Below are 17,613 nucleotides of genomic sequence, written 5' to 3' on the forward strand. Positions count from 1 at the left end.
CTGTATGATAAAAGAAAAAAAAAAAAGGAATGAATGAAGCATTTACTCTAAACCCTACCACAGACCCTCACTCAAGGACGTGATATGGAGCACTTCCCATCAAGTACTGCAGAATGCTATAAAAGGAAGTTACTTTATATGGCTTAGATCAAGTTAGATAAAGTCCTCAGGCGGCAGGTTGTGTGGGCTGCAGCCTCTGCTCTAAATAGTCTCCATGGGCTGTAGAATATACTCTAAACCACATTCTTAGAAACTTCCCTTTTGTCTTGAAATGGTTTAAGAAGTACTGGCACTTACAAGCCAGGCCAGCAAAGGCCCCAGATACTCCAGTGCTGACAGGTAGCAGAAGCTTTTAGGGAGGATTTAAAAGATCAAATTTTGACCAGAATACCCTTCCCATAGGGACCGTTTCCATCTGGCCCCATAGAGTTCCTTGGGGTGGAGCATCAGTATTTCACCCTCTGGGCTTTTAGTCTCAACTATAGGTATTGTCCTGCCTTATGAAGCAAAGATTTTGGACAAGTTGTCCCCAGTTGTATCTGACGGCAGTGATTTTCACTAGGTCTTGACTTGGATCAGAAAAGCACTGGAGTCAGCGTACTGGAGAGCTTCCTCTGAATATCTCAGCAAAACCCTTTGTGGGTTTTGATTTGCCTGGGAAAGAAACAGAGAGCTGGTGTCAGAAACTCACGTTTCTTGCCTTAGAGCATGATGCATACTGTTTTTTTCCTTCTTTTCTGCACACACTATGTTGGTGTGAGTAAAGGTTACTCTGTCCCATCTGAGTTTTACGATCCCTTTGAATCTACAGCTTTTACTGAGTCAAAAGAGCAAGCAGCACTCCAAAGCTGCTGAATTTAAATGCTGCAGATCTTGGACTGGGTCCTACCAGGAAAGGCAGAGAGCCGAATTCTCCCACCTGAGGTTAAATTCTGCCTTTGAGGTTACCGTCACTCACATACTTCCACTTGTGTCTGCAGTACCTGCAAGCCCTGGCCGCTCCTGCCGTGCTCACCACGAGCAGCCCAGCGGCTGGGTCTGCCGGCCCGCAAGGCATCCCGGCGAGCTGGGGAGCAGCGTGGGCTCAGCCCTGCCAGGCTCTGCACCGCTCCACGCTGCTGCAGGCGGCTGGACCCCACTCCCTGCTGCCCTTTGGAGCCAGGTTATGTGCCGCTGGTCAAAGCAATCGCTTTGCCTGTGTTGGCGACTTGCAGGGACCGCGGTTCACGCCCAGCTGCCTCCCAGGCCCCTGGTAAGAGCGATTCAGGAAGGTCCCAGTTTTGGAGGGCTTCTAGCAAAGCAAGTTGTTCCTGTAAATCAGCTTTTTCTTTTGCCACGTGCAGTTCTCTGAACTGCTGCAGTTTCGCTACTGAGCTCTCTTTCTCGTCATACAACTGGACGATTGCAGAAGCCTCTTCCTGCTCCGCATTTCTTCTTCTCTCTGCAAGTTTGAATGAACTCGGCTGCCGCTGCCTCTGCTGCTGGCCAGAGCTCCCCTGCTGAAGCCCTGCCGGCTGACTCCCCGCAGACCAAGTGGGTAAGTCCCCCACATGGCTAGTGCAACATTTTATTAATATGCTATTTTAACAGTCAACGCATACAGGAACCAACTCATAAAGGCAAAACTCTCCATGAATGTAAACCTGTGCAATGAGGTTCCACAGGGGCTAAAACAGGAGAATTTTTTTACATAAAGAGTGATCAAAATTCCAGTTGTGTTCAGAGATGCAGGGTTGGATCCTAGTCTTGATTTCTTTACTTCAAAACCAGATTAGTTTTAACTTCTACTGCTGTTCCTGAGATAGGTGTATGGCTAATGGTTTGCATAATTCCCTTTCAAGTTAAGTGAAAATTGCATCTTTTTCTGCTTTGCTTTGTTAAGTTAAGGCTGATTTCAATTTTTTGAGTAATTCTTAGCTGTTTTCTTCTTATTGCTCATTTTTCCTCTCGCTCAGAGTAGAAATTCCCTGCCTCCTTCATAAATAAATTGCCATAAGTATTAAAACTAGCTTTCTGCAGAATGGGGTCAATCCATGCGTCAAACCCAGATACTCACTAGTGTAAGGAAAGTGAAGGTGATGGCCCTGCAGATTCCCGTCACCCTGAGGGCTGAGCTGCTCAAGCTGCAGTCGTTCTGCTTTGGGAAGAAAAGAAAGAATCTGTTTGTCACCAGCGAGGCTGCTCTCTGCAATGGGCTGGCCCTAATCTGGGTTTTCTGGAGGGATCAGCTGGAAAGCTTTGTGGATAATGATGCCAGAAGGTAGCTACAAATCTTTATAAAAAGCTCTTAGTTTGGAAAGATTCAGTTTTGGGGCAAAAGCAGTGAGAGGCAGAGGCAGCTTGCTACGCAGTGTTAATGGAAGCATGTATGTCCGCAATATCAACACACCTTTATGCACTGGAATCCAATCTCTTTAGCTGACAGTTTAGCAGCTAATAACTAGCACTCCTCTATCCCCTGCCCATGGCTCAGACTGCTGGTTTAGCTGAAATGGGAGTTAAAAGCTAGAATGAGGAAACGGCACCTTGTGTTCCTCCAGTCTTGGGGAATCCCGAGTGGAGAGGAACTTCGGCTGTTCAAGCCAGGTTCCTTCAGCAGCCACCACGTTCAGTCATCGTGGAGCAAGCAGAAAGGTGCATCTTAATTGCAAGTTTCTACAGCCGACAGAAGCCAGGAGAGAAGGAAGGTGCCCGTTTCTAAGAGCACTCCAGCTGTGAGCAAGTCCCAGGTAACTCCTTCAAGCCTGTTCTTTCCCGTGTAGTCAGTCCCAGCAGCAGCCCTGTCCCATCACTCTGGATGTGGGTTTCAGAGAGGCAACCTGTCACCACTGCCACTGCAGGTCTCGCGCAGGCCAGCTACTCGTTGCTGGGGCCTGGCTAGGAAGGCTAACAACAGTCCTCCTGGAAATGGCTCACTGCAAAGAGCCATTATCCCAAAGTGGCCATGAGCAGTTTTGGGAGATGCCTGGCTGCAGCACAATTACATCCCAAATGCAGAGAGAGCAATGACCGATATTAGGACTAGGGTGTAAATCCAATTGCTTAAACTTAGGCAAAAGAATGGTAACTGGTTTCAGAATCATTTGGATACAGCTGTAAGCCTCCAAATGGCCATGTAAGTGCTTTATTAAGGATGTATTTGCCTAGCATTCAACCTGCTGGTGAGATGCCAGCAGGCCTATAAGCTGTGCCCAAGAAAGGACAGGGTCTGGTGCCTGTCAGGCAGACCTCAGTGCTGGCTGTGATGGTCTCACTCCTCACCTCTCAGTCGCTCCTGCCAACAGGAGCCTGGCATGAATTTGGGTCACTCTGTAGTTATAATTCTGGAGAATTTAAAAAGCAACTTTGGGGTAGTGTGTACGCTCATTGCGAACACAACCTGGGGCCGTCTCACTGTGTAGACACACTGTGTAGACACTCTACTTAGCTGTAGGCACCCTGGCCTTGCCTAACTGGCAATATCATTCTTAGGCGGTCATTCAGTTTCTCTGCTTAAATCTTCCAGAGGTTTTGCTAGTTCTGGACTCAGAGGAAGCAGGTCAGCAGCATTCGTCACTGCCGCTAAGAGTAGCACTCACGTGATGGCTGACCAAGGAGAGGTTTTCAGGAACGCTCCTGACCTGGTCCTCTGGGATGCAGGAGGATTCCCCGCCTGACCTTCCTAGCCAGGAGCTAGCAAACAACTCGTACGGGCCTCAGCGAAGGTTAGAAACATGTTATGAGCAGAGCTGTAATAACCCAGCACCTTTGCCGGGGAGACAGGAGCATGAGAAAACAGGAGGCATGCGCCTCGGTTGTCCTCCAGCCTCTCCGCCTTGTGCTCCTCCGGGCACCACAGAGCAGGATGGTGGCAGGGCCATTTATTTTTCCAGCTGCATTTGGAGTCTCCTTCTCCTTGCACAACTGAGGCAGGAAAGCGCCTGGCCAGCCTGACAGCTATTTGTGCGGCCAGTAATAAAGAGCTACCTACAAGGCACTAGCCAGCGCTGGCAGAGGGAGCAAGCAGCAGCCTGGCCCACGGCCTTCCCTTCCGAGAGAGGCCCAGCTCGTGCAGCAGAGATGCTCCCTTCCCCAGGCTGTAAATAAACAGCAGCACCTTGTACCCGATGGGATGTTACACTGTACTTGGCAGGACCGGTAGTAAGAGGTCTGGACATGCCAGTTGAGCAAGGAGGCCTGAGGCGTGCGTGTGGGCTGCTCTGTCTGCAGAGCTGTGAATCTGATAGTGGACAGGGAGTATTTCAGGGAGCTGCTTGCTAACAGGGTTGTAACAAAACCTGCCAAAATCACTGCAGTGTGGCGATGTTGGGATCTTACAAATGATTTGAAAGGCAAAGGCTTTTGGAGCCAAGCAGTAACAGCATCATTATTTCATCTTCTCCCCTCAAGAGTTAGTAGTGATGAACATTTAAACTGCTTCTGTGGTTCCTTGTAGCCCTTTCTCTTTCTTTTGCAGCACAGTCAAAGAAAGCCAAGCTGGGCATAGCAAGTTTAAGCCTGATTCCCACTGCGTTGTATTTACTTGTGAAAAGCAAGTTGTGGCCTCTTACATTTACCTGGTCTCATTCTCTGGTGGCTGGGATAATCAGCGGTTGTCTTTTGGCCGTAGATCTTCAGGACCAGCAGTCCTGTCTGAAAACCGGCCTCTGCTACTTGCGCTACTGTTGCCTCCGATCAAGCTCAGCCTCAACTTGCACGAGGCAAGATGATGAGCCCTGGTTTCACTGCTTTCTCTTTTCCACCTCATCCTTTGTAGGTCGGGTCTCAGCAGCGCAAAGATTTCTCCTAAGTCCTTAGAGCCGCGGGCCTCCCTCACCATCATGAACACCAGCACAGACTGTGTGCCCCAGGTGCTGCACCCCGCCATCCCTGCCGTGGGGACCCTGCTTCTCCTGGGCTGTGTGCTTCTGAACGGCGTGAGCTTCTGGGTATTCTGCTTCCGCATCAGGAAGTGGGATTCAGGCATGATCCTCCAGTTTAGCCTGGTCCTCGGAGATGTCCTGATCATCCCTGCTGCTCCATTCAGGATTGCCTATTTCAGCCTGGGCAACCAGTGGCCGTTTGGGCAGTTTCTCTGCCAGCTAGAAGTGTTCCTGCATGCCACCCACGTGTACAGCAGCATCTATTTCCTGATGCTCATCTGCATTCACCGGTACTTTGTTGTTGTACGGTACAAGAACAAATCCTTCTGGAAGAAGAAGACCTTCTTGAGGAAGCTGTGCTTGTTTGTGTGGCTTGTCGTCTTTGTCCAAGGGCTGCCTTTCTTCTTCCTCCTCAAGACTTCACTTGTCAATGGCTCACCAAAATGCCTGAATATTCACCAGTCAGAGTTGACCTCTGTTTACTTCTCCTACAACATGGTTGTAACTTTACTCTCTTTCCTTCTCCCCTTTGCCATTTCCTTGGCCTTTGGTGCTCTTTTGGGAGCTGCCATTGCTAAAACAGCAAATAAAAGCTCCAGAGGCAAGAGGATGAAGAAAAGATCTTTACAGATGATAACAGTGTCTCTGGTGATTTTTGCTGTCTGCTTTGGGCCTTTGCACATCTGCAGGACCGTGGGCGTAATTGTGAAATACTACAGCATGTCTTGCGAGCTCTTGCACCAAGTGGAAGTTGCCTACTATGTCTGCTGGGTCTTCACTATGGCAAACACCTGCCTGGATCCCCTGATCTATGTATTTGCTAATGAGAAGTTTAAGAAGAGCTTTGCTGACTCTTTCCACAGGCACTGGGGCACAAAGCATGAAATGTCTGGGAACCATTCAAGGCCTTCCCAGGGGATCCAACAGGGTGGTTGTTTACTCTAAGAGCCAGATCCTAAGCTTCTTCCTCGTTTTGTACTGTCCCCAGAGTCCCCGGAGCCGCTGGTGGCAATTCAGCCTGGCAGAACTGCAAGAGTTTCAGAGTTTCTCTATGTTTCCCCAGCATTGCTGAGAGGTCGTTCCTGCAGGTGGGGACTCCATGGTACACGAGAAAGCTCTGACTGCTTGCTTCTCCTGGTCATACCCTATAAACTGGCAGCTACACAGAGACCAGTAACTGGATCTCCGAAGTGTAGGTTTCTTTGCACTACTGAAGTCAAAACCTGTCGGAGGCAAGGAGGAAATGGGAAGAATTTACATCTGAAGTCATAAATCAGGAGAAAGTCCTGTGAAAATGGCCATCCTGCAGAAGGAATTTCCTGCCCATGAACATTTTGCTGTGCTTTTTCTTTCTCATCAGGAGCAGTGTCTCTGCGAGTGGTGAGCTGAGGACTCTGAGCTCAGCACCAAGGCACAGGGAAATTTAACCCACTTCCAGATGCCTGGTTTCTCCCTTGGCAGCACAGAGGTCAGCAGCTCCCCAGTCGCTGGAGTAAATCCTGACCTGGGTGCTGCTGTGACGGGGCCCAGCTCAGTCTCACCTGTCTGCTGGCTCTTCCCAGGTGGAAGTAAAAGGTGGCAAGTGGCGATCCGTGGATGAGCAGCACAGAAGGGAGATGCATGGGTAGGGGAAATTGCCTGGGGAAGGGTGATGAGCCCCTGAAGCCTGGTTTTCAGAAGGTGGACAATACCTTGTTTCATTTTAGAATAAAAACTCGATCCCTGTAGAAAGTGGCCTGATCCAGTCCCAGCATCACCAGAGAAGGTGCTATAATCCTTGCTGATCCTGACCTTGCCTTGGTGACTCGACTTCCTGGCTTGACCTTGGACCATGTCTCACCAGTGTGGACTTGTCTGGCAACCTGGACTCTGGCTGCCCCCGGTTATGAACCCTAGACCTTCTCTGCTCTCCTTGTTTGGGTCCTGTGGGACTGTACCGTTGGCAAGGAGGACACTACCCGTCTTGCCTCGCTGTCACCCTCACCTCCAGCTCCCCTTCCCCTGCGGAGCAGCCTACTCTTGCGGCTCCTTGACAACTACGACATCAGTGATGACTCAGGAATTGTCTGAGGCTTTAAATCTTAAACCATGCCAGTCTCTCTGTAGGGCAAAGGTAAAATTTACTCTGTAGGATGCCCTGGGAAAACAGGCTAGAAGGTGGGGCTGAGAGAGGTGGTGAAGAGCTCCTTCCCCTCCCTGGTATTTCCAGGCTGACACCAGCTGGGCCTGAGCTCTTGGGCTGTTTCTACCAGCAGAAGGATTATCTTCAAAATGATGCTGTTCAAACCCTGCTGTGGAAGATGATGACGATTTTGTTATGAAAAATGTTGTAGTGCTCACTATCATGGTGTCACTGCAGGGCTTGCAGTGAGTGGATCCAAGCTCTGCCCCTCACAGCTTTATCAGCCTGGTAGGAACCCTGCGTTTAGTCCGTTGGAAAGGCTTGGGAAACAGGGGTGTGCAAATGCCCTGCTCAGGAGACGGTTTCTGGTCCTTAGAAACTGGGTTGAAAGCGTGCAGGGAGCTACCTCCACCACAGTGCTGGGTGGCAGCCTGGGGAGAAAAAGGCCTCTTAGATGAGAACAAGTGAAGGATGCAGAAACCTGGAGACTAAATGCGAAGCTGGCGCCTTATTTTGTTTTGTCACTTTGCCTGGTTTGCATGAAGTTGAAGGTGAGCAGGCCCAGATGCCTGTCGGCTGGCTGCTCTCGTTCAACAGCCCGTACGCCTTGCAGCAGTGAACTGTGCTGCAGCACCTTCTTCTCCCTCCAGCACCCAGTGCAGACGGGTGCCTGGGCCCCAGGGAGCCCAACAGCCCTGGGACAAATGACTACTTCTCCCTGTCTCTCTGGAGTGGTGGGAAGTGGCCGCTCTCTTCTCTGCTGCTGCCTGAGGGGAAGAAGGGAAGGAGCCCAGCGGGAGCAGAGGGAAGCGGAAGGGACTGAGCTAACGGGGACAAAACCAGTGAGCTGGGAGCTGGGCTGACTGCGATGGAGGGGGAAGAGCTGGCAGGCAGAAGTTCTCGTGCTGGCCAGGATGGCTGGGAACTGGGTGCTGACGGAAGGCAGGATGAGCACAGGGATACTGGGCTGACATGGGAGGTGAACGGACTGGATGGACGAAGCAGATCGGCCCTGCAGTGTTGGGCTGATCTGAACTGGGCAGGAGGTAACAGATCTTTGGAGCAGCAAACAGCTAAAACAATCTTTGCCAAAAGCTCGGGAGAGGGTGCAATGCTTCCTGCTTTGCACATACTTTAAGTTTTGTGGGGTTTTTGCAATCAAAAGACAGACCAGAAATAGAATATAACTTAAAATACATATATATATAAAATTCTGTGGGAGAGGGGTGCCCTTGTTACCCTGAGTTTCATGTCTGAGGACATGAGGAGAGCAGTGCTGAAGGCTCCAATTACGTGAGCTCCAAACTAGATATTCACAAGGGAAAGTGAGGTGCAAAAATTGTTCTAAAAAGAGTGAGTGGGCAGAACTGTAATGACATTTCCTTTAGCGTCATGTGCTCCAGCACTTCCCTGTGCCCTGGCTTGATTCATCTCTGCATGAAACAGAACCAACCAAGCAGAATTTGTGCTGAATAAATGACTCTGCACCTCTGAGCAAGTTTTCATGTGGCCATAGGGTGTTATGGTGTTGCAAACTATGGGAAAGAAGGCAACAGACCAAGCATTAGAGATAGGAACTAGAGTGGTAGAGAAAGGAGATGCTCCTCTAGTTAAGGCAACAGCTTGGAAGCTCTGGGTTTATTTTTAGACTTCGCTTTAAACTTCACGAGCACGAAAGAGGTTTCATGTTTCGCTTCTCCATCTCTGAAACAGGACTGATTGTCCTTCCCTTTTCAGTCTTGCCTCTTTCCACCGAAAATCTTCTGGGATAGTAACTGTCTTTTGCTACTTGTATGAACAAAGCCAGACACAGGGAGATCTTGATTTTGTGCAAGTTCTCTGGAGGACACTATAATAACTCCTGTTATTAGTACCATGGTGAGCACAGGGAGGTAGTTGCTGTCTCCAAGGGGGAAATGGGTTGTAGCCGGGATTTTTGTAAAGGTTTTGTTTCTTAGCACTCCAGTTCAGCCCTGTGAGGCCCTTGGAGGACACCAGGGCAGGCTTGCTTGGGTACCTCGGCTGTTGGAGTTGCCTCTGTGCCCACTCCTTCCCTTCTGTAATGCATCACTTGCTATCTGCCAGCCTAACCCAGAAAATACTGCATTTACTCTTGAATTAGATATAGAACAAGAATGTATTTATGCTAGAAACTGGCATCAAGAGCAGGGTAGAAGAGGTTGAGAGACTCATGTTTTAACTTGGCCTTTCTCTAACACCTGCCCACTGGCTTCACATGGGGGTTGTTGTGACGTTTAGTGGAATTTGTGTCTTTAATGTGCCTTGCAAGATCAGACAAAAGGTGTCATTCCCTGCTGTTAGTAACATTGTTGTTGGATAAATCACATTGCAAAATTCAAGTAGCCTCCAAAGTCCTGCCTCATGTAGGCATGTGGGTGGCATTAAACAGCAGCTTGGTTTTGGGCTCTCAGAGGTGGAAATATTTTTGTGTTATTGCTTTGGTATATAAAGAAGGGGACATTTGTACTTGTCCGTGGAAAAGGTGACTGTCTCTGCTGACAGCATAGATGATTAGTTGCCAGCTGCCAGTAACTCATTCAGTTGTGGGTATTCGCCAAAGTGCCAAACAATTTTGAAAGCTGAAGCCTCGTATTTCAAAACCTGGCTAAGCAAGTATCAGGGAGGAGCTGAATCAGGATAATCCCTTCTTATTCCACCAGGGAGCATAACTCTAATAATTTTGATGCTAAATGCTTTCCAAGTCAACATTTACCTTTCTGTTCTTTAGTAATTGACAGTTACTAATTCATCCAGAACAACCGGCTTTATAACCAACAGTTGTTCAGTCAAGTATAGATATGGCAAATGTTCAGGAACCAGAATGTGTCTGCATTCTTGCAAGTGAATATTGTATTTTACATTTAAAAAACAAAATCTACAGCAAGTACCACCACAAGTCTTATCACATTTACTTCCTTTGAGCAGTTATTGATTATTATAGTAACTCTAATAAAATCATCACATCTCAGACATGTTTGATCTTAGGGAACTTTGGGGAATACAGTCCCTTTTCACTTGCTATGAGGACAATGCTTTTAAGCAATTGCTTTTCACTTTTTAAGGTTATTCTTATGCTGCGCTGAGAGGAACTCATGCATGCTTATAAGGAGCCTGGCCATGGCATTACTTGGGTATCCAGACTATCACTGCTTGCTAGTTGCGTCTTGACTGGATCCAGAAGGAGATGAAGATACTGGATGTTTTTGGAAGATTGACCTCTGCCATTTTCAGGTTTCTGAATCTCACCAGCCTTTTCCAAACTAGTTTAAGCTCACATTGATTCCCCCACCTCCCGCCCCTGGTTCCCTCCTGAAACACAATCAAGGGCTGAGATAGGCAAATGGGGGCTCTCCTTCCACTAATTCCCTGTAGGTGCGCTGAAGGGGAGAGGGAAGCTCAGGCCCAGCAGAAGTGTTACAGACCTTGGCCGTGATTAACACTCATCTCTAGACTGGTTCACATGGCAAAGCCGCTGCTCTGGGCTGCCCCATCCTTCACGCATCCCGAGAGATGAACTGCCGATGGTCTGGTCTGCGCAGACTGGAGCATGTGAGCATGGCGGGGTTGCTGTCCCCTTTGGTGGGTCACGGTATGAGGTTCCTTTTGTTAAAGGTGCACAGAGAAGGCTTGTGGTTATCAATAATATTGCTTTTTTTCCCCTTGTTTAAGGCTGGGAAAAACTATCAGGTCACCGCTCACTGTGCACATGGCAGAGCTTTACCAGGTCTGGATGAACAGAGTGTAAAGGGTTCAGGTAATGACTGAGCTCATGTGAACAGTGGTCACCAAGGGAACAGGCTCCGTAATCTTATTATTGGTCTGCTAAATCCTTCTGACCCTTTAAAGCACTGCTGTCAACAGCGCTATGATGGATCTCACCTGAGCTCAGCCCGGGAGCCCGCTGCAGGCACGGCTGCGGGAATGCGCGCGGTGTCGGTTCAGCGCCCTGCGTCCTCCAGCCAACCGTCAGGCACTCAGTGAGGGGCAGGAGTCTTTCCACTCAAAGGCGACAAACAGGCAAATACACTTCCTGATACACTGAGTGTTACAGCTGAGTCTTTGTAGAGCATGGCTGCCCTCTGGAAAAGCCGCTGTGAACCCACGCCCAGAAAATCACCACTGCACCAAGTCCCGCTTTATGAACAGGAGACATGGAGGTCCTGGTCCAATTTTGACCCATCAGCTTTTATTTTATTTTCTGGTCTTTAAGCTCACCAAATAGCACAGCAAAGATGGTGTATCAACTCTCCCTGCCCCAGGAAAATGTCAGCCCAACTGCACATTAAACACGATGAGTAGAAAAGATGATGGATCGAACCCATGGTGTAAGGAGCAAAGTGGTTTTCTTATGATGCCAGAGTCCTTCCAAACATTCACAGCACTTTCCTGTGTGAGCAAGGACTCCCTGGGGACAGCTGGCTAGTGACGTGTGGCTTGGGAATGCCTTCAGATTTGCCTCCCTGTGTCCTGTGCAGGGCTGAGGACTTTTAGGTATTTAATTCATTGCGTTAGGATTCTGTCAGCTTTGGTCTGGTGTGTGGGCAACCCAGTGTACCAGGACCTGCTCACCTGAATTTACCTGGGAGGAAGGACGGTCACTTGCCCACATTTTTAGCTGGTGACTTGCAAATGTGCTTCCTGTTTATGAGGTGATAAAACATAACCACAACCAGGATGAGCATGCCACACCAAAGATCAACTCATTAGCCTTCTTACGGCATTAACTGGACGCTACCTTGACTTGGTGCCTGCCAGGAAAGTGTCCTTCCTCTTCCAACAGCTCAAGAATCAGGAGTCAGGGCTCCAAATCACTAAACTGGCTTTGAAATGATTGCAAGACTTGCAGTCTTTGTGCTCTAGCAGCTAATTTTGGCAAACATCAAGGTGAGAGGAAGAGCTGCATTTGAGCTGTGTGCCCACAACAGTTAGAATTGGACTTAGAAAAACTTGGAAGCTGGTCATTGGGATGTGACTTGCATGAATCCAGTGGTTCGAAATGTAAATGCTGTGTCCCACGAGACCTGCAAACTGGAGCCCTGTGTTGGCTTCTCCTGTTTCTAATGGCCAAAAAGCTGGCCTTGAAAACTCCTCTCCTGACGAGGAGGATCTTGAAATCTCCCACAGATCTCCAGGGCTGATTATGATGGAGACTCATGCAGAACAAATGTTTGCAAGAGGGATTTGCATGAAGAGGAGGAAGCTTTTTGGCTCATGCCTGAGTGGGAAAGCAGGGCACATAGATGGGAATACTGGGAAGGTGACCAGGACTGTGGTGCCTTATGAGCTGGACAGAAAAGGCAACAACTGGGATCTGGAAATCGTTTAAAAATCAATGAGAGTTGTAACTCCTGCCCCCAGAGGTGCCTTTGAATGTCCCAGGAACCATTTCTGGTAAAAAGAAAACACTCACTGAAACCTGCTGCACAGGCCTCCTGCTTAGCCGCACACCAAGCTGGATTGAGTCCCAGCAGAGCTGCTTAGCCAGGGCTGATCCCACCAAAACTAACACAACAAGGGCCAGAGTCCACTTGGGCTGGGAAAGGAACGCTCTCTCACTGCCGTATAGCTGCATTTCTTCCTAGAAGACAAGAACATTTATTTCCTCCCCGTTATGGAATTAAGCTGAACCTTACAAACCCGTTGGCTGCCTCTGGCTGATCCAGCTCGGTGCAAGCTTGGGCTGCAGCAGGAGCCGGAGCTGGTGTGTGCGGCTCGGTGCAAAACGACCCGGCTGTGACAACCACCGACCTGTGTGATGGCCAGTCCGTGCCAATGGCACAAGCGCTGGTCTGACCCCGATGAGCGGACCTCAGCACGAGGGCAACCAGAGAGCCTTTCCCGCAGCTGTCTCGGATCCAGCTCCCGTGGGACGTGGAGGATGGCCCTCCCGAGCAGCGGTGGGATGGCCACCACAGCGAGGGGACACCCCGGGGCACCCTGCCAGCTGGGGACCGGGCAGAGAGGTGCTGCTTCTCGCCTGCACCAAGGAGAGCTGGAGGGCATCTGCCGCCCCAGCCCAGCGCTGCAATCTAATCCCTGCCGCGGCACCGATACGGCTGAAAAAACAGGCTGTGCCAGCAGAGAAGGAAAACAGAGGAACAATAGCAGCTCTGTTTGTACCTGCTGAAAGTTATTTGTCTAACAAGAAAATAATAATGAAATGCATTTTTTTAACTGCACCGAGGAACCGAAGGAGAGCGAAGTCCAGGCGGGCGCTGCGCAGCTCCCGGGCCGCAACGCTGGCTCTGTTTGCGCTCGGCCGCTGTTCAGCTGCTCTGAGTCATGCCGCGGCACGCTGTCCCGGGCCTCTCCCACCGCCGGGAAACGCACCGGGGCGAGCGGCTGGGGCAGCCCCGCTCACGGCCCCCCGCCTCGGGCAGGGCCTGGCTTGGGCTGACCCAGGTCAGACGCACGGTGGCCCCGGCATGGCTGGCTGGTGCCACCCGGCGTCCCGCCCCAGCCCGGTGCCGGGGCGAGCGGAGGGGACCCCGCGGAGCGGGAGCAGGGAGGCCTGGGGCTCCGTCCCCCCTGGAGACGCGAGTGTTGGGGCGGCGCGGCAGGAGGCACCTGATGATGCTCCCAGGTCACCTTGAACTCTCCAGCTTCCACTCTGTAGCTCGATAATTTACGGCGGTGTGTCAGAGCAATTAAACCAGCTCGAAAGGAAGTACTAGAAAGTCAGGCTGTAAATCCTGAATTTGGCAGGCAGGACTTTGGAGGTTTCTGGTTCAAAAAGGCCAAATGCCAAAACCACAAAATCCAGCCACCTCGGAGGACCGGGCTTCTCCCTGTTTGGCCGGGAGATAACAGGGCAGGCGAGGCCTCGCCGCTGGCCAAACCGCCGCAGCTGAGCGATGCTGCGCAAAGGTCTCCCTCCGCCCGAGGAAGGACCCGTGGGAGCGCAGACCCATGCACTGCGCAGTGGGGCTCGGGGACGCACTGAAGCATGGGCATGGTAAAGACAGGTAAACTGAGGCACGGCACGGTTAATCCCCTCTCCCCGGTTGCACCAGGTGCAAAAGGTAGCAGCTCCATCCGTAGCATCCTGCGCTCGTCCTGCCTCCGCTCCCCGGGGCTGGCACTGCCCCGAGGACGTCCCCGAGGGGGGACGGGGCTGCGGGAAGAGCCTGCACCGGGGGCTCACCGGGACACAGGCTGCGTGGCATGGGCCGGGCATGGGGGACATGCGTGGGCCTGGTGCCTGGGCAGGCAGCACTGATCCTGGCGCAGCTCCCCGGCCCAGCTCCCCGCATCTCGGCACAGACCCCCACATCCTCGATCCCGGCACAAAGCCTCTGGATCCCAGTGTAGATTCCCTGGTCCCAGCACAGATCCCCCAGCACAGATGCCCCTTGTCCCAGCGGAGACCCCCCAGGTCCCTGGGCAGATCCCCAGGCTCCCAGCAGAGATCCCAGCAGGGATCCCACAGATCCCAGCAGAGATCCCAGCAGAGATCCCCCAGAGCCCCAGTGCAGATGCCCCAATACCCCAGGGCAGATGCCCCAAGGTCCCAGCATGGTGATGGCCCCAGTGGGAGCCAAGGGCCCTCATCCCCCATGGCCAGGAGGAGGGAGGTGCTGCCCCACGGCTGAAAGCCCCGAGGGGGACGGGCCCCATGGGGAAGGGACCAGGCTGCAGGGAGGCAGCTGGGTGCAAGCCCGCTGCAAGCGGGTGCTTTGACTGGGGAGGGCTGAGCGCTGCGTTCTTTGGGCTGATGTGGGGCGGGTGACATGGGGAGGGTGATGTGGGATGGGTGGCGCGTGGGGCTGCTCCTGGGACGCTGCACGGGGCAGGTGGAGCTCGGTGAGCAGCCCCCGGGCTGCCCTGGGTTGGGTCCACCACGGGGCTCTGAACGTTGGGGCGTCCTGCGTGGGGATGGCCGGTTGCCCTCGGGCAGGGACCAAGAGCGCAGAGCGGGGAGCGGAGGGATGCCGAGTGCCGAGCTGCCCCCTGACCCACTCACGGCCCCTTCCCGCAGCCCTCCGCGCCGCGAACCGAGGGGCGCCCCAGGCCCTCGCTCCTCCTTGGTGGATCCGGGTCGGGCACCGGCAGCGCGATGGATGGGCCGAGTTCCCTGGAGCTCAGCTTCGGCAGCTGCCCCAGGAGGCGAGGGCTGCTGGGAGCAATCGCAGTATTGGCAACGTTGTAATTAAGTCTGTAATTAAGTCCCCTTGCAGCATCACCCTGGTCCCCTGTCGGTACCGTGCCAGTCCCCACGTGCTGGCGATCCCTGGGCCGGGTGGGCAGCAATCCCCTCCTGCATGGGGAAATGCATGGCTGCTGCTCCCCCCTGGAGAAAAGGGGACTGGGGGGGAAAAGGGACCAGGGGACCATGGTCAGGCTGCGCCGCGGCGGTTTGGGGGGGGGATTTGGTGAGCAAGAACCGGGGAATGGGGAAAAACTGTCGTTTCCCAGTGGCGCAGGCAGAAATCGCCCCCGGGCCGGGCGGGCTGCCCGGTGAGGCCTCTCGCCCCAGGCATAGCCGGAGGACGCGGCGCTCCTCCCTGCCTCGTGGTTAATCAGCAGCCGTCCCCAGGGCCACCCCGGCGGTGCTGGCTCCGAAACCCTCCGGAGTGATGCCGTGCACGCCAGCCCTGCGGCCACAGCCTGCAAAGCCTGCAGGACGGGGAAGGGGTGACGCGGCCGTTTGGAGCCTTCTCAAGAGCAGGTGGACATGGGAGGTGCTGGGCGGCCCGGCCCGGCCGCGGGAGCCTTTGCCGTCCCGGTCTGCGGTGGCCAAATTAGCGCAGCGCCACGGACCGAGCGGGAAGGGGCTCCTCCGCGTCTGCGATACTGCTGCTCGGGCTGCGGACGAAATCCCCTCGGCCAGTGCCTGCTGGGCAGCAGCAAAACCTGGGGCATCACCCTTGGACGTCAGGCTGGAGCTCGGATATCTGTTAGGAGCCTTTTCCTCTGGGCGGAAAACCGCCCCCGGGCAGCTGGGCTGCTTGGGAGTTTGCTGTAAACAGGCTCTGTTCCGGGACGGCAACTCCCGCACGCGGGAATTTGCTGCAATCCCGTAGCAAAGGGTGGGTGTGGGCGAGGCATGCCGGGAGTCCGGGCTCCAGCCACGTTTCTGCTGTTATTAAAGCCTAAAAACACCCAAGAGCTTTATTCTGCTAACTTTCCGCATAAGTGGTTTCTCTACCTGCCCCAGGGAGGTTTGGCTTCCCGCGGGGGCAGGTTGGAGCCGGCAGGGAAGATTTGGGATGCAGGAAAGAGAAATTCTCGCTGCAGAAAGGAGCCCAGAGCATGGAGCAACGGGAGCATCTCCTTTATTTCCCTCCCCTTTTAAAAAAAATAAATTTATTTTATGCCCCCCCCAGCGGCGTTACACCCCTCCTGCGGCCCTGGGGGGTGGCACTGCTCGAGTTGGGGACGCGGGACGGCGCCGGGAGGTGACCGATGCCCCTGAACGGATTGCACCGCGCCGCGGCGATGGGCTGGCAATGCCAGGCTGGCTTGCACCAGGAGCCAGCAGTTTTCCTCCTAACGAGCAAATCCAAAATGCGTCTGACACATGGAGAGCTCAAACTCAGGCTGCTCAAAAGGAAGTTTTCCCTGGTCCCGGGCTGCAGAAGGGAGCCGGAGCAGCGCCGGCGGCAGGGAAGAGCTCCGGGCCAGCGAGAGGCTCCCCGGCTCTGCTGCCAGGCAGGGAGGAGAGAGCAGCCCCTCGCCGAGCCTTGCTGCTCCCAGACCGTTTGGGACTCAGTGAAAGAGTAATGCCAGCTTAGCAACCTGGCAAAGGTGGGGGGGGTGGAATAGAGAATTGATTTAAAATGTCACCGGCTTCCCGGGGCTGCACGGGAAGCAATGCGATGCCCGTCAGCCTTGGAGACCCCGAATGAAGAGGGAGAGCAGAGATTTGGGTGCCGAAACGCGGCCTCTGCTCCCGGCCAGACCAACGCTGAGGAGGGTTTCTCCGCACTGAAGTGTTTAAACCTTGCTGCCAGCCTTGCTGATGAGCCAGAGCAGAAGCGTTGGCCTATCTCGCCACAGTGCTGGTGTTTTTGCAGCCTGTTAAATGGGTCTAAATGTTGCCCCAATAACCCAAAGAGCAAATTGGTTTTGGCAAGAGCCTCCCAGCAACAAGCACAAGCCTCTCCCGTCGGATGGGCCAAGGGAGAAGCCAGCAGAGCATGGCCCGGCCCCAGAGCCGGGACTGCCATCGCCCTGGGGGGCTGCCCCAGAAGGGCTGCGAAAGATGTGATTCCTCTGCCAAACCTGGGGGTAACCGAAGCCAGATGTGCGGGGGGGACTCCCTGCCCCACCACGGGGGCAGCTCTGCTGGTGCCATGGGAGGAAAGCCAGCAAAACCAGAGCAGCTCCCACCGGCCTTCACTGGGAGGTCCCCGCTGCCATTTCCAGGCTGAGTCCCATGAGGTCGAGGAGACCAAGCTCTGGGTTTGCAGCCTCCCCGCGTGGAAACGCGCCCCGTGCACGCAGCAGCCCTGCGGTCCGGCTTCGGGAAAGCAGAAGTCCCAATGGACACACTGAAATCGCTGGCAGGACTCTGGGGAGACGTTGCCGAGATCCGAGCAATGCAAGAAACTCCGCTGGACTCTTGGTAGCGTTCAAACAGCGTTGGTGGGTGGGAGGAAGGCGGCC

At 53.3% G+C, this 17,613-nt stretch overlaps 1 protein-coding gene across 5 annotated transcripts; it reads left to right on the forward strand.

Annotated features, from left to right (window-relative positions):
• The first annotated feature begins 1,101 nt into the window (after window positions 1-1,101).
• On the forward strand, window positions 1,102-13,672 carry LOC112991414 (P2Y purinoceptor 2-like). 5 transcript variants are annotated; one of them, XR_010392350.1, is made up of 4 exons: window positions 1,102-1,537; window positions 10,068-10,236; window positions 10,378-10,554; window positions 10,675-13,672. XR_010392350.1 is itself a non-coding variant. In XM_064523626.1 (2 exons), exon 2 carries the CDS (start codon window positions 4,821-4,823, stop codon window positions 5,805-5,807), a length of 987 nt encoding a protein of 328 aa, XP_064379696.1. In that variant the 5' UTR covers window positions 1,102-1,537; window positions 4,610-4,820; the 3' UTR covers window positions 5,808-9,973. The 5 variants fall into 5 exon arrangements, 2 of the variants coding, with proteins under 2 accessions (XP_064379696.1, XP_064379697.1); XR_010392348.1 differs by having other exon boundaries at window positions 10,378-13,672; XR_003261290.2 differs by lacking the exon at window positions 10,378-10,554.
• Window positions 13,673-17,613: the final 3,941 nt, after the last annotated feature.

The sequence above is a fragment of the Dromaius novaehollandiae genome, chromosome 20 (assembly GCF_036370855.1).
Source record: "Dromaius novaehollandiae isolate bDroNov1 chromosome 20, bDroNov1.hap1, whole genome shotgun sequence".
In the NCBI taxonomy this organism is placed as follows: domain Eukaryota; kingdom Metazoa; phylum Chordata; class Aves; order Casuariiformes; family Dromaiidae; genus Dromaius; species Dromaius novaehollandiae.